This window comes from Oryctolagus cuniculus, chromosome 13 (assembly GCF_964237555.1).
Source record: "Oryctolagus cuniculus chromosome 13, mOryCun1.1, whole genome shotgun sequence".
NCBI lineage: Eukaryota > Metazoa > Chordata > Mammalia > Lagomorpha > Leporidae > Oryctolagus > Oryctolagus cuniculus.
The window spans coordinates 77,687,144-77,701,195 of NC_091444.1; the positions used below are offsets into that span (position 1 = coordinate 77,687,144).

At 44.9% G+C, this 14,052-nt stretch overlaps 1 protein-coding gene across 2 annotated transcripts in view; it reads left to right on the forward strand.

The window, feature by feature from the left end:
• Positions 1-413: 413 nt before the first annotated feature.
• Positions 414-14,052, forward strand: part of LOC103347327 (splicing factor 45) — a 37,148-nt gene continuing 23,509 nt past the window's right edge. The window contains exons 1-2 of one of the 2 annotated variants that reach the window (XM_051834754.2): positions 414-617; positions 8,800-8,937. In XM_051834754.2, coding sequence (XP_051690714.1) covers positions 8,815-8,937 — 123 coding nt within the window. In that variant the 5' untranslated portion in view covers positions 414-617; positions 8,800-8,814. Of the gene's footprint in view, positions 618-3,801; positions 8,938-14,052 lie in introns of both variants that reach the window. The other variant, XM_070055804.1, reaches the window with a different exon arrangement.

Here is a 14,052-nt window from a genome sequence, read left to right on the forward strand (position 1 = left end):
TCGATCCAGGAGCTCCTGTATGGGATGAAGGCATCCCAAACTGCGTGTTAACCGCTGTGCCACCCACCCACCCACACACTGGATCTCGGCATGTTATTGTGGTTTTACACTTAATTCAATGCTGGCTGCCATTCTCTTGTAGTATTTCCCCTACGGAGATTTATTTGCATGCTTTTTTTTTTAACATATAAACTACTGGTTTTAAATGGCTGCGAACCTTGGGTGGGGAGCTTTCTCTTCTCCCCGACGACAGAGCAAAGCGTGGGACCATTTCTCTCCAGCATTTAGGGTCCACGCTCCTCAAACTTGCACTTTGGAAACCTTGCGCCACGGCGCCACCTCTTGGTGGAAGAGATCGCCAGTGGAGGCGACCCTGCTGTGTGGTCCTCCCACCGGCAGGGGGCAGTGAGGCCAGACGCCCGAGGCTCGAGCGCACGCTCAGGCGCGCTTTTCCCGTCGGCCACCGCACTCCCTGCCCCGCGCCGCGGAGCGCCCTGCTTCTTCGGATGCGGGTGGGCTGTCGCTGTGGGCTAGCGTTTGCAGGTTCCCGGTGAGTGCGGCCCGGCCCCGCGCTGCCGCCGCCGTGGCTCATGGGCAAAGTCGGCGCAGCGGGCTGGGTAAGTGGCGCCTTCGCGGCGCGGGCGGGCAGCCTGACAGCGGGGACGCGAGGTGGGCTGCGCTTCCCGGGGGACGCTGGGCGCGAGGCCGCGGCTTTGGGCCGTGCAGCGGGAGGCCGGGGCGTTCCGGCCTGGTCAGCCCGAGCCCCCCGGGGGAGGGGTCTTCCCCTCCACGGCGGGCCCCTCCCGCAGTGCCGCGCCGTCTCCATCCCGCCCTGTGGTCCGTCTTCTCCACGCCTTCCGCTCGCAGACTCTAGCCTTCTCCCGTCGAGTCTGCCTCGGTCTGTTTGGAACTACAAGAGCGTTCCTTTTTCTCTACGGGAGCCGTGTCCTAACGAAGGTGTGCGGTTCCCACACCGCGGCAGGTCGGAGTGTGCCCCTCCCCCGCCTTGGCCTCGCACAGCGACCCCTCTCCCGGGCTCGGGAAATGGAGGGAGAAGAGCCGATGGCTTCCCGGGTCTCAGAACTGAGAGTTGCAGGTGCTGGCATCTCTCAGAGCCAGGAGCTCGCCGGGTTAGGTGAAGGCAGTCGTGATCCCGGCGCTGCCTCGGCTCTTTGTAGTCTTGAGGTTTTGAGCTGCTCCTCTTGCCTGATGAGGATGCGAGGTGAGTGAGGGTATCCGTGCTCTCCAGGAATTTGGTCCCTAGGAAGACAGGCGTGAGAACCCGTACGTGGGTTGAGCTGAGCGGCTAGAGCCGGCGGGGTCTTGGGGAGGCCTCCAAAAGGAGGCGATGCTTATACCGACTCCTGGAGGTGTGGGGTGTGCAAGGTGAGGACTAGGTGCTCTGGACAAGGAATAGGTGCAAAGTGTGCAGAAGTGAAGCACTTGGCGCGTTCCGGACACTGCGGGTGAGGCAGAGAGAAAGGCTTGAGGAGGAGTGGGATCGGATCATGCAGGCAGGTCCTTTGAGAAGTCTGTGAAGGCGCCACTGAAAGTACCCAGTTGCGGGGCTGGCGCTGTGGCGCAGCGGGTGTAAGCCCCGGCCTGTAGCCGGCATCCTTTGTGGGCGCCAATTCCAGTCCCGGCTGTTCCACCCCCGAGGCAGCTCACGACTAATGTGCCTGGGAAAGCAGCAGAGGATGGCCCAAGCCCCTCAACTTGGGCCCCTGCACCTATGTGGGAGACCCGGAAGAAGCTCCTGGCTTCTGGCTTCCAGTTGGCTCAGCTCTGGCTGGCCGTTGTGACTGTTTGGGGAGTAAACCACTGGATGGAAGACCTCTCTCTCTCTATCTTTCAAATAAACTAAATCTCAAAAAAAAAAAAAGTACTTATTGCTAGAACCAGGCATAGGATGGAAAGAGAATATTCTAGGGGCAAAGGCAGGAGTGGTAGATGAAGTCTGTGTTTCTCTTTAACAGTGTTTAAGTTAGGAGGCAACCCAGTTTCCGCCTTCTTCCTGAATATAGGCTGAGTAGAATGACTTTTAGGGAATGTGGGGTAGTAGCCTGCACTGGGAACATTTTATTTTTAGGATTTATTAAGCAGTCTGCTGTACACTGTAGAGTTTTTAGAACGGACAGTTGGGTGTGAGGTAGACAGATGTAAAAGGCATAAAAGAAGTGTTAACAGCCCAGAGCTGTTCTGTTGTGGAGTTCTGTGGATCCGAAGCTCTCCTTTATGGGGGAGTTTGAGAAAATTGTACACTCCCGAGTGTGATTTTACCTAAAGTGGATTTCTTCTTGCCTGGCTTGTTTTAAGTGACCTTTCTGTTCTTCACCAGCCATGGATTTTTTCAGAGCTTGCCCTATTCCCCGCAGGGAAGAGGTGATCCTGTTCTGGTAAACTGGAGCCTTTCATAGTAACAAAATGGTCAGGAATGCTAAACACCGAAATTCCAGGGGCACTGGCGGACTTTGCAATTCATGGTAAATTCTTCCAGCAGTCAGTAGGTCTAATACATGAGGCAGATGCCCTTTGATAGCTTATGTGTTTGTGGATGTCAGAGCGCGCCACCGCTCAGATTTCCTTTCTGTTTCTGTGTATACTTGCCATATTCTTTAGGCTTCAGGGAGGCAGCTGAAGCCTGCATTTCTATTCCGTGATAGAAAGGTGCTGTGTTAGCCTGCATTTCTATTCCGTGATAGAAAGGTGCTGTGTTAGCCTGCTGCTTTAGGTGCTAGAACTCACACCCTGACTCCTTAGTGATTGTATGGTGGTAGTAGCTTTTCCTCCGATGAATTTTGGTTTGCAGTTTTATTTTGTGATACTTCTCTCAAATTCTGCTTGCCTTGTGTCCTTAAAAAGCAGGTCTGCAGATCTAATTGTTTCGTAATAATGTGATTTGAATAGTGCATACATTTCCACCTACTCAACTGATATTTAAGATTTATTTATTTATTTGAAAGCGTTAGAGATCTTCCATCCCCTGGTTCACTCCCTAAGTGGCCACAATGACCAGGACTGAGCCAGGCCAAAGCCAGGAGCTTTGTCTGGGTCTCCCGCTTGGAAAACAGGGGCCCAAGTACTTGAGCCATCCTCTGCCTCTTTTCACAGGCTGTTAGCAGGGAGCTAAATGGGAAATGAAGCAGCCAGTGTACAAACCAGTGCCTAAATGGGATGCTGGCATTGTGGGTGGTGCCTTTACCTGCTGCACCAAAGCACGGGCCCCTAGCAAATATTTATAGAATGCTTTTTGTGTTCCAAGCATATTGCCAAGCTAGAGATCTAGAGATACTAAAGATGAGGATGAAAACAGCCCATCTTTTTTTTTTGTTTGTTTGTTTGGACAGGCAGAGAGACAGACAGAAAGGTCTTCCTTTTCCGTTGGTTCACTCCCCAAATGGTTGCTATGGCCAGCGCGCTGCGGCCAGCACACCGTGCTGATCCGAAGCCAGAAGCGAGGTGCTTCCTCCTGGTCTCCCATGCGGGTGCAGGGCCCAAGCACTTGTGCCATCCTCCACTGCCCTCCCGGGCCACAGCAGAGAGCTGGACTGGAAGAGGAGCAACTAGGACAGAATCCGGTGCCCCGACCGGGACTAGAACCCGGGTTGCCAGTGCTACAGATGGAGGATTAGCCTAGTGAGCCGCAGCACTGGCCGAAAACAGCCCATCTTTAAGGGATGTTTTTATGTATGGGGGTGGGAGGCGGTGGTGGCTTGGTGTGGTGGGTAAAGCTGCCGTCTGCAGTGCCAGCATCCCATATGGGCACCAGTTCAAGCCCTGGCTGCTCCACTTTCATTCCAGCTCTCTGCTGTGGCCTGGGAAAGCAGTAGAAGATGACCCAAGTCCTTGGGCCCCTGCACCTGTGTGGGAGATCCGGAAGAAGTACCTGGCTCCTGGCTTCAGATCGGCGCAGCTCTGGTGGTTGTAGCCAACTGGGGAGTGCACCAGTGCATGGAAGACCTCTCTCTCTCTGCTTCTCCTCCTCTCTCTCTCTAACTCTGACTTTCAAATAAATAAATCTTAAAAAAAAAAAAAAAAAAGGCTGGCGCCGCGGCTCACTTGGCTAATCTTCTGCCTGCGGCGCTGGCACCCCGGGTTCTGGTCCCGGTTGGAGCGCCAGTTACTGTCCTGTTTGCTCCTCTTCCAGTCCAGCTCTCTGCTGTGGCCCGGGAAGGCAGTGGAGGATGGCCCAAGTGCTTGGGCCCTGCACCCCCATGGGAGACCAGGAAGAGGCACCTGGCTCCTAGCTTCGGATTGACGCAGCGCGCCTGCCATATGGTCATTGGGGGGGGGGGGGGTGTGAACCAAAGGAAGGAAGACCTTTCTCTCCATCTCTCTCTCTCTTACGGTCTAACTCTGCCTGTCAAAAAAAAAAAAAAAAAAGGAGTATAAAGCAGTAGACAGCGTAGCATGTAAAACTCTGCTGTGACCCCAGCTGGTTTCGTGGTAGTAATCTGAGAGTAGTTACTGAAAGCTTCTAAGATGCATGTGGGAGAAAAGGGGGTGGGATGCTTCTGAGACTTATACATGCCCTTTTTCATGCCAGTTGTGTGCTGACTTAAAAAACAAATTTCCAGGAGTGGGTATATTTTTTAGCCTAGTGGTTAAGATGCCCGCATCCCACATCGGAGCACCTGAGTTTGTTTCCCTGTTCCAACTCCTGACTCCAGCTTCATTCTGTGGTATATTCATAAATGCTTTAAATAACAGAAATAAAAATTAAATACATCTTTTGAAGAAGAGGTGCGTTTTGACTGTGTAAATACGGGGAGAGCATTTGCTGTAACGGTTAAGACACACCTTAGGATACTCCATCAGTGTCTGAGTTCAAGTCCTGGTTTAGCCCTCAATTCCAGCTTCCTGCTAATGTGCTCCCTGGGAGACGGCAGTTGATGATGGCTTTAACCCTGGATCCCTAATGAGAACCAGATTGAGTTCTGGGCCTCCTAGCTTTGGCCTGGTCCAGCCTGGGCTGCTGTGGACATTTGGGGAGGGAACCAGCAGCTGGGAGATATCTTTCTCTCTCTGCATCTGTCTCACTAGCTTTTAAATAAATCATTTTTAAAAAATTGTGTGAATAAAGTTATACAAAAGGAAAACAACAAGGAAATAACGCAAATGGGATTCAAGGAAAGTCAGATGGATGGGTTGGGGTAGCCCATATAATTGAGTGTGGTTTCTTGTCCAAATCCTGTCTTTTGTTTTGAATGGTGAATTCACAGGTGATTTTTGTATTGAAATAATTAATAAAAGCAAGCCAAACATGCGTGGGTGGGTTGTAACTGTGTTTTTACTATGATTAGTACAGTTCTGTGAACTTCAGTGAAAGTGAGAAAAATGAAAAAAGTTCTGTGTTTACCGTGGTGCAGAGATTCAACTTTCTAAGCTCTGTGTTACAGAAAACTAGCAGATACTGGTGAGGTGACATCAGTTTCTGTTATTTAAAGTATTTTTAAAGGTTTGAGAAAACAAATGAGGAACTTGAAATGCACATAAGATTTTTCCGCATGATGGTTCTAGAACTTTCAGAGCAAAGCAATCAAAAGGAATTTAGAAATGAAACAGAACCAGAGGAGCAGCATCGTCTGATCGAATCTCGTTAATTCAGCTATGAAATGTTGTTACATATGGAAGTGTAGATGTAAGGACTCTGTTGGAGACAGAGATCCTCTGCCCTGCTTGATTTTTAGCCCCGAAATGTCAGGAGACTTACCCATCAGAGTCGACTTTTCTGGGTAGGGAGGTGTACTGGCGTTAATGTTCACTCAGTCCTCTATCCTCAATGCTGCTCCTTTGCTTATTCTTTTCTTTATAAACTTTGTATGTGTATTATGAAATATATTAAACATAAAACTTAAGATTTTAGCTTTCTGTAAGCTTGTGGTGCTGGGGCATTATGTGCACTCACATTGTGCAGCTGTCACCTCTGTTTGCCTTGCACTGGAACCTGTGGACATTGCTCAGTTTCAGTACTGATTTATGTGGTTAATGTAAACTTCTGTTTCATTGTTAGCATTTTAATAAATGCTGTTTAAATATCTACTCTGTACCAGGCATTGGAGATGCAAAAATGAATAAGGTAATCTTCCTCTGTCCCCTAAGTTAAATGGGTATTTGGTTAACCAGTTTCCATTATCACTACCATATTTGTAAAGATCTTTGAAGAAGTTCTCCAGTTTCTTACAAAGTGATACTGAGAGAAATAGACACCTAGAGTTTGACTTGAGTTGCGATGCAATTTTGATGGTTTGTGATTTTCCAGAAAGTGCCATTGTTTATTTGTTTCTCAGATTGTGTTAGTCTTCCCTTGCCATCCTAAGATTAAAGAAAACAAATGATCCTGTGGTTTACTGGGCTTTGATTTGGTGACCAGTTGAATAGGCAGGGCTCAAAAGCTGAAACAGAGTTAGGTGAGAGGTGCCTGGCCGTTTCTGGGTGAAGGCTAGTACATTTCTGAATTAAGTTTGTTTGGAGAATCATGGTGCCAGGATGAACACTCCGTGTTTTTCTTTGCTTCTGCTCTGAGTTTTTCTAGATCAGAGTTCAATGATACGTTTGTGTCTAAGTGAGAAGGTGAGTTTTGAATTCTAGGTAAGCTGCAGGAAAGTGCACAGAAGCCTCAGAAGCCATGTGTATCACTGCCCAAAAATTTCTGAAGAGACGGATTGGAAGGGCTCTGTGAATTGAGTATTACCTGTGTGTGTGACCCCATTTCCTGTTTGGCTCTGGGTTGGGTATTGATCTGGGGATAGAGCAGTGAACAGGGTAAGCTGGACCTGGCTTTTCATAGCTTAAAGTAGAATGGAGTGAAATAGGTTCAGCAGTGAGTCCCAGGGGGATTCCTTACAAAACTTTGAAGAAATAATCCTATTTGAAACGTCCTTGTTAGGGAATGGAGGTTATTACTTGAATTGGCCTCTGTGCTTCAAGATTCATGTCACAAAGCATTGCTGTTTCTGAATCAATTTGACGTTGGTGCTGAAGGCAGTGGGTCTGCAGTGCTGCCATCAGCGGCATTGGTGAGTTGCCAGGGAGCCATATTTATGGGGAGGAGAAGTCAGCCGCCAATACCCCAGGGCTCTGCTTTTATAAACTCGGGTCCTTCTTGTGGCCTTGGAGGCCTTTTATTTAACATCAGAGTGGAGGAGTGAGGGCACTGAAGGACTGCAGCAGTGTCCCCCAGCACTGACTTCAGGCAGGGAGCGACTGTACTGAGAACTGGAGCAGCTGCTCCAAGGGAATCCATGCTGCTGTCCACTCTCTGCCCCTACCCTGCGTGTGTGCAGCTCAGGTCAGCTAAGGCGTCGGGAGGCAGGGCCCCACGGCCCGCGGTGGGAAGGTGGAGAGGAAAGAATAAACTGAAGAGAAGTATTCGCCCTGAGTCAGACCTGGGTGGGAAATTTAAATATTTTCCTTCCCTCCTTCTGAGTCACAGAGCATGGCTGCAGTAGGGTTTTGTAGAAGGTGGTTTTTAGGGGAAAAAGCTTTCTGGGCTAAGAAGTGGGCCATATTGGTGGGTTTTACAGTGTTGAAGGTTTTTGTTGTTTAAGTTGGCAGTTGGGATTTACTAGCATGATCTCAAGACTGGCTTGAAAGGGGTTTTTCATTGTGCCCTCTTGCAAATTAATCCCCTAGATCCTGGTCGCCACATCTATAATCTGCTGGGTTTTAGTGGTCCCTATCACAGTTAACATTGAGCTTGGCTGGACAAGGTTAGCTCCTGTTAACTGTTACTGTTTTTGTTGTTGTGTATTCAACTATTTTCCAAGGATATTGTGTGTTGCACAGTCACATGTAGATTGTTGATTGTCTTTTTATAATCAGTGTCCTAAAAGATTATAAATTCTACTTGATGGGTTGTGAGGAAGTCAGAGTATTTAAGATATAACCCATCCACTCCCCCCTCAACAGTCATTATTTACAAAATTAAAGCATTTCTGAGATGATGTCTATTTGTTCTTCAAATATTCTTCAAACAATTCTTGAGAATTGTTAATTTGTTGTTGTTGTTACTATAAAAGGATAGCTAATTGTGGTAAACTAAACCTGGCAATTGGTGTTTTTTAAGCATCTACTTTTTGCCATTGAGATAAATGAAATTTTTTAAAAAATCAGATATGTATAGGGCTAGTGTTGTGGTACAGCAGGTTAGGCTACCACCTGTTATGCCTGTATCCTATACGAGCAACAATTCGAGTTCTGGCTGTTCCACTTCTGATCCAGTTTCCTGCTAATGTGCCTGGGAAAACAGCAGAAGATGGCCCAAGGCCTAAGTGGTTGGGCTCTTGTCACCCCATGGGAGACCCAGATAGATTTTGAAGTTCTTGGCATTAGTGTGGGTCAGCCTTGACTGTTGCAGCCATTTGGGGAGTGAACCAGCAGATGGAAGATCTCTATCTCTGTATCTTCCTCCCTTCTCCCCCCGCCCCCCACTGTAATTCTGCCTTCCAAATATTTTTTTAAAAAATCAGATCTATGTAAATAATTATGCCCTAAATCTAGAACTTCTTTCCATCTTAACCTCATTATATACCACAGAACCAAAGGATTTCATTCTTGAATCACTTGAACACATGATCTTATAGGTAGAAAAAGTAATTCTAGAGATTTATTTTTAAAATAATTTATGGTCAAAATTTCATATACCTAGAGTAAGCTCTGCACTGGAGATTTAAGTCTTGGCATCCGTCCTAAAGGGTGCTGGACCTTTTACCTGCAGAATTCCATGATGCTAAGGAAAAACTTTGACATCTTTATTGTATTTTGCACTCGTTAATCCCTGCCCCTCTTGCCTTTCAGCATTAAAATGAAAAGATGTCCTTGTACGACGATCTAGGAGTGGAGACCAGTGACTCAAAAACAGAAGGCTGGTCCAAAAACTTCAAGCTTCTGCAGTCTCAGCTTCAAGTGAAGAAGGCAGCTCTCACTCAAGCAAAGGTAAAGACAAGCTCGGGATGTAAGAGCAGATGTCTGCGGGGTGGGGTCCTCGTAGGACTAGGAGTAATTTGGTCTTTGCTTGCTCTTCTGCCTTTTTATTGGGTGAGTAGTGTTAAACATTTATAGGAGAGGATTGAAGAGTTTAAAATCATCTACTTCTCTTGGTTCTTTGAAATGCAAATATTTCTTGGAATAGGAGTGAAGAAAAGTAGTATTCTCAACTTCCAGCAATGACACTTGTTTTTAAACTTCAGTATGTCTACCATTGACTAGAATGTATTTAAAATGCTGATTCTGTAGCCATATTCCCAATGTTGGTAAATTCTGGTTCTGGGCTGGGGCCTAAAAAGTGTAGTATTATTTTTTTTTTAAGGTAAGTTATGGGGCCAGCATTGTGGCACAGGGGATGCATCTAGTATGTGTGCTGGTTTCGGTTTCAGCTGCTCCATTTACAGTCAAGCTCCCTGCTTATGTGCCTGGGAAAGCAGTGGAAGATGGCCCAAGTGCTTGGACCCCTGTCATCCATGTGGGACCCAAATGAATCTTTTTAAAAAATCATCTAAAGATAAGTTATTATTGTAGGTATGCTTAGTTTTCTTTTCTTTTCTTTCTTTCTTTCTTTCTTTTTTTTTTTTTTAAAGATTTTTTTATTTATTTGAAAGAGTTAGAGAGGAAGCAACAAAGAGAAAGAGGTCTCTGGTTCTCTCCCCAAGTAGCCTTGACTTGGGTGAAGCCAGGAGCCATGGGCTCCATCTGAATCTCCCACATGGCTGGCAGGGGTTGAAGTACTTGGGCTGTCTTCTGTTGCTTTCTCAGGCACATTAGCAGGGAGCTGGATAGGAAGTGAAGTCTCTAGAACTTGGGTCCTGAACCAGTGCTTCAGTACAGAACGCTGTCATCGCAGGTGCCAACTTAACCCACTGTGCCACAATACCAGCCCCAGAAGTGTGCGTTTTTAAGTAGCATTCCTTCTGTATGTTATGGAAGCTTTGAAATCAGCACTTTCAGGTACTCTGTAGCATCATCATAATAATGTGTATACATTTCTGGGGATGCAGATTTGTTTTGAATGTGTCAGGTATATGTCATTTCGGTGGTAATCGGTTTTGGTTTTTTGTACATGCTAAACATTGAAAATATCTTCAAAATAATTCAGTATGTAAAACAGCATGGTTGTCAACTGATTATTTGTTTTTTAAGTGTGTCAAATATTTTTAAGAATGAGAATGGTATTGGACTTTATGTTGTTTTAAGGGTTCTTATGTTTTAGAACATGCATCCTTAATGGAAACTGTATCCTTCCCCACCCCTCAAACTGAGTGAATGTTGATCTTTAAGCGGTGAAAAAAAATCTTGGTCTTTTTATGTATAAAGCACAGATGCATGCATCTGTAGTGTTAACATTTCATGAGTAGAAAAAAAATGTGTAAAAGGACTTCTTGAGAGAAGAAGCAATAATGAGAAACAAGTTGAAAAAAAAATGATTTGAGAGATACATAGTAAAATATTTACTGATAAAATGACTTAATTTCTGAAATTTACTTAAAATAATTTAGTCTCAAATAGGAGAGATAAGTGTATATATTAACATTGCTAATTGTTGGAACTGGATGGTAGAAATTTGAGAATTCAATAATCTTTTTTATTAACATGTAATGCGTGTACATTTTTATGGAGTATAGTGTGGTATGATCAGATCAGATAATTAGCATTTCCATTACTTTATGTTTGGACCCTTTAAGCTCCTTTCTTCTAGTTCTTCCTGAACTGTATGTTATTGTGAACGGTGGTAACCCCACTGCTGTGGAACAGTAGAGCTTATTCCTTCCGTATAGCTGTATTTTGTTGCCATTATCTAATAGCTCTCTCTATCCTTCCCCATCCCCTTAACTACCCCAACCCCTGGGAATCACTGTTCTGTTTTCAGATGGGCATTATTAAGGCTCCATATATGAGAAGGAACATGGTATTTATCATTCTGTGTCTGGCTTATTTCACTTAATGCAATGTCCTCCAGTTCCATCCATTTTACTGCAAGTGACAGGATTTCATTTTTTTACGATTGAATATTTTATTGTATATATACACACACCTTTTCCTTATCCATTGATGGACTTCCTGTTGATCCTATATTTTGGCTTTTTGAGTAGTGCTGCAGTAAACCTGGGAGTGCAGGTATCTCTGACAGTTTAACAATATTAATTCCTCCCATTTTTTTTCCTGTGTGTTCAGAATCCTTGATCAGTGTTTTGTGCTTTGTATTGCAGAGGTCTTTGCCATCCTTGGTTAAGTTTATTCCCAGGCTTTTAATCTTTTTGTAGCTATTGTGAGTGGGCTTGCTTTCATGATTTCTTTGTTAGCAAGTTGGTTATTAATGTATTAAAATGATCTTGTTTTTTCTGTTAATTTTGTATGCTGCAATTTACAGAGTTTTTCAGTTCTACAGTCTTTTGGCAGTCTTTAGGTTTTTCTGTTCAGAGAATCATGTTGTCTGCAAACAAGGATCATTTGACTCCTCTTCCTTTTTGTAGGCTTTTTTTTTTTAAGGTTTATTTATTTGAAAGGTGGAATCTAACAAAGAGACAAAGAAAAATCTTCCACCCGCGGGTTCATTCCCCAGATATCTACAATGATCGGGGCTGGACCAAACCAAAGCCAGGAGTTTCTTCCAGGTGTCTCGCACTGGGGGCAGGAGCCCAAGCACTTGAGCCATCTTCCCCTGCCTTCCCTTGCCATTACCAGGGAGCTGGATCGGAAGTGGAGCAGCTAGGACTTGAACCAGCGCCCATATAGGATCCTGGTGTTTCAGGTGGCACTTTACCTGCTGTACTACAACACCAGTCCCTGTAATGCCTTTTGTATTTTCTCTTGCCTAATGACTATTGCTAAAACTTCCAGTACTGTATGGAATAAAAGTGGTGCAATGGACAACCTTGGCCAGTTAAAAATCTTACAGGAAATGCTTCCAGCTTTTCCCCATTCAGTATGCTATTGACTGTGGGTAGTCTTCATTATTTTGAGATATGTCCCTTTTGTACCAGTTTGTAAGGCTTTTTATTTTTTTTAATCATAAATGGATTTTTATGGAACATTTTTTCTGGGGGAGATGACTATATAATTTGTATCCTTCATTCTGTTGATGTAATGTGTTATGTTTATTGATTTGTGTGTGTTGAATCATCCTTGCATCCCTGGGATAATCCCCCCCGAGTATAGTAAATATTTTTGTGCTGTTGAATTTTGTGTTGGTTGTATTGGGTTGAAAATTTTTATTATCTGTGCTCATCAAGGATATTGGTCTATGGTTTTCTTTTTGTTATATCTTTGATTTTGGCAATGCTCGCCTTGTAGAATGAATTTGAAAGAGTGTTCACCTTGTCAAAATTTTTTTTAATAGTTGGAGAAGAATTAGTGCTATTTTTGTTTCGGTTTTTGCATTTTAAAGGTTTATTGTATTTGGAAGGCATATGATAGTAAGTAGGAGAGACAGAAATCATCCATCTGCTGGTTCAGTCCCCAAATGGCCTCAACAGCTGGGGCTAAGCCATACCAGAGCCAGGAATTCCATCCAAGTCTCCCATTCAGGCAGCAGGAACCCAAGTACCTAGACATCATCCACTGTCCCCCTGATTGTACCAGGAAAAAGCTGGACAGGGGACTGGAGCTGTGGCATAGTGGGTAAAGCTGCGTCTGCAGTGCTGGCATCCCATGTGGGCTCTGGTTCAAGTCCCGGCTGCTCTACTTCGGATCTAGCTCTCTACTATGGCCTGGGAAAGCAGTGGAAGATGGCCCAAGTCCTTGGGCCCCTGCACCTGCATGGGAGACCTGGAAGAAGCCCCTGGCTCCTGGCTTTGGATTGGCATAGCTCTAGCCATTAGGGCCATTTGGGGAGTGAACCAGCAAATGGGAGACACCTCTCTCTCTCTGTGTCTCTCTCTCCCTCTCTCCCCCCGCCTGTTTGTCTGTAACTCTGCTTTCAAATAAATAAATTAAAAAAAAAAAAAAAAAAACTGGACAGGAAGCATGGAGTAGCCTGGACGCAAACCAGGCACTCCAGTATGGGATGCAGGTATTCCAAGTAGCTGCTGCTTAACCTGCTACAACACAGTACTGGTGCTAGGAGACTTCAGTTTCAGAAGTTATTGGTTGGTTTGGATTTTCTGAGTCTTCATGATTCAGTTTTCATGGGTTATATATGTCAAGAAATATATTCATTGTTTTCTGGGTTTTCCAGTTTGTTGGCTTATAATGGTTCATAATAGTCCTTAATGCTTTTTTTGTATTTTCTGTGACCTCAATTGTAGTATCTACTTTTTCATCTCTTTTTATTTATTTGAGTGGTATTTTCTTTTTCTTTTGGTTTGCCTTGATTTGTCAATTTTATCTTAAAAAAAATACTCTGAGTTTGGAGTCTGATTTTTGAGGGGGCAGGTAGGGTGTCTGGGTATCTGTTCCATGGTAAAAGTCGAGTGTTGAAGTCTCCTGCTGTAATGTATTGAAGCTTATGTCTCCCTTTATATCTAAAAGTGTTGGCTTTATAAAATCATGTGCTTCAGGGGTTGGTGCTGTGGTATAATGGGTAAAGCTGCCTCCTACACCACCGGCGTCCCATATGGGCACCAGTTTGAATCCCGACTGCTCCACTTCCCATCCAGCACCCTGCTAAGTGCCTGGGAAAACATCAGAAGATGGCCCAAGTCGTTGGGCCCCTTTAGCCATGTGGGAGACCAGGATGAAGCTCCTGGCTTCAGCCTGACCCAGCCCTAGCCATTGTGGCCATTTGGGGGGTGAACCAACAAATGAAGACTGACCTGCTGACCTCTCTCTCTCTCTGTCTCTACGTCTCTACCTCCCTCCCTTCTTCTGTCTTGCCCTCTCTGTAACTCTGACTTTCAAATAAATAAATAAATAAATAAATCTTAAAAAAAAATGTTGTGTGCCCTAGCATTAGGTGCATATACATTTGCAATCATATTTTTTTGTTTGAATTGATCTCTTCATCATATAATGACCTTCTTTTCTACAGTTTTTTGTCTTGAAGTCTGTTTCATCTGAAATAAATACAGCCATTCCTGCTTGCTTTTGGTTTCCATTTGAGGGGAATATCCTTTTCCA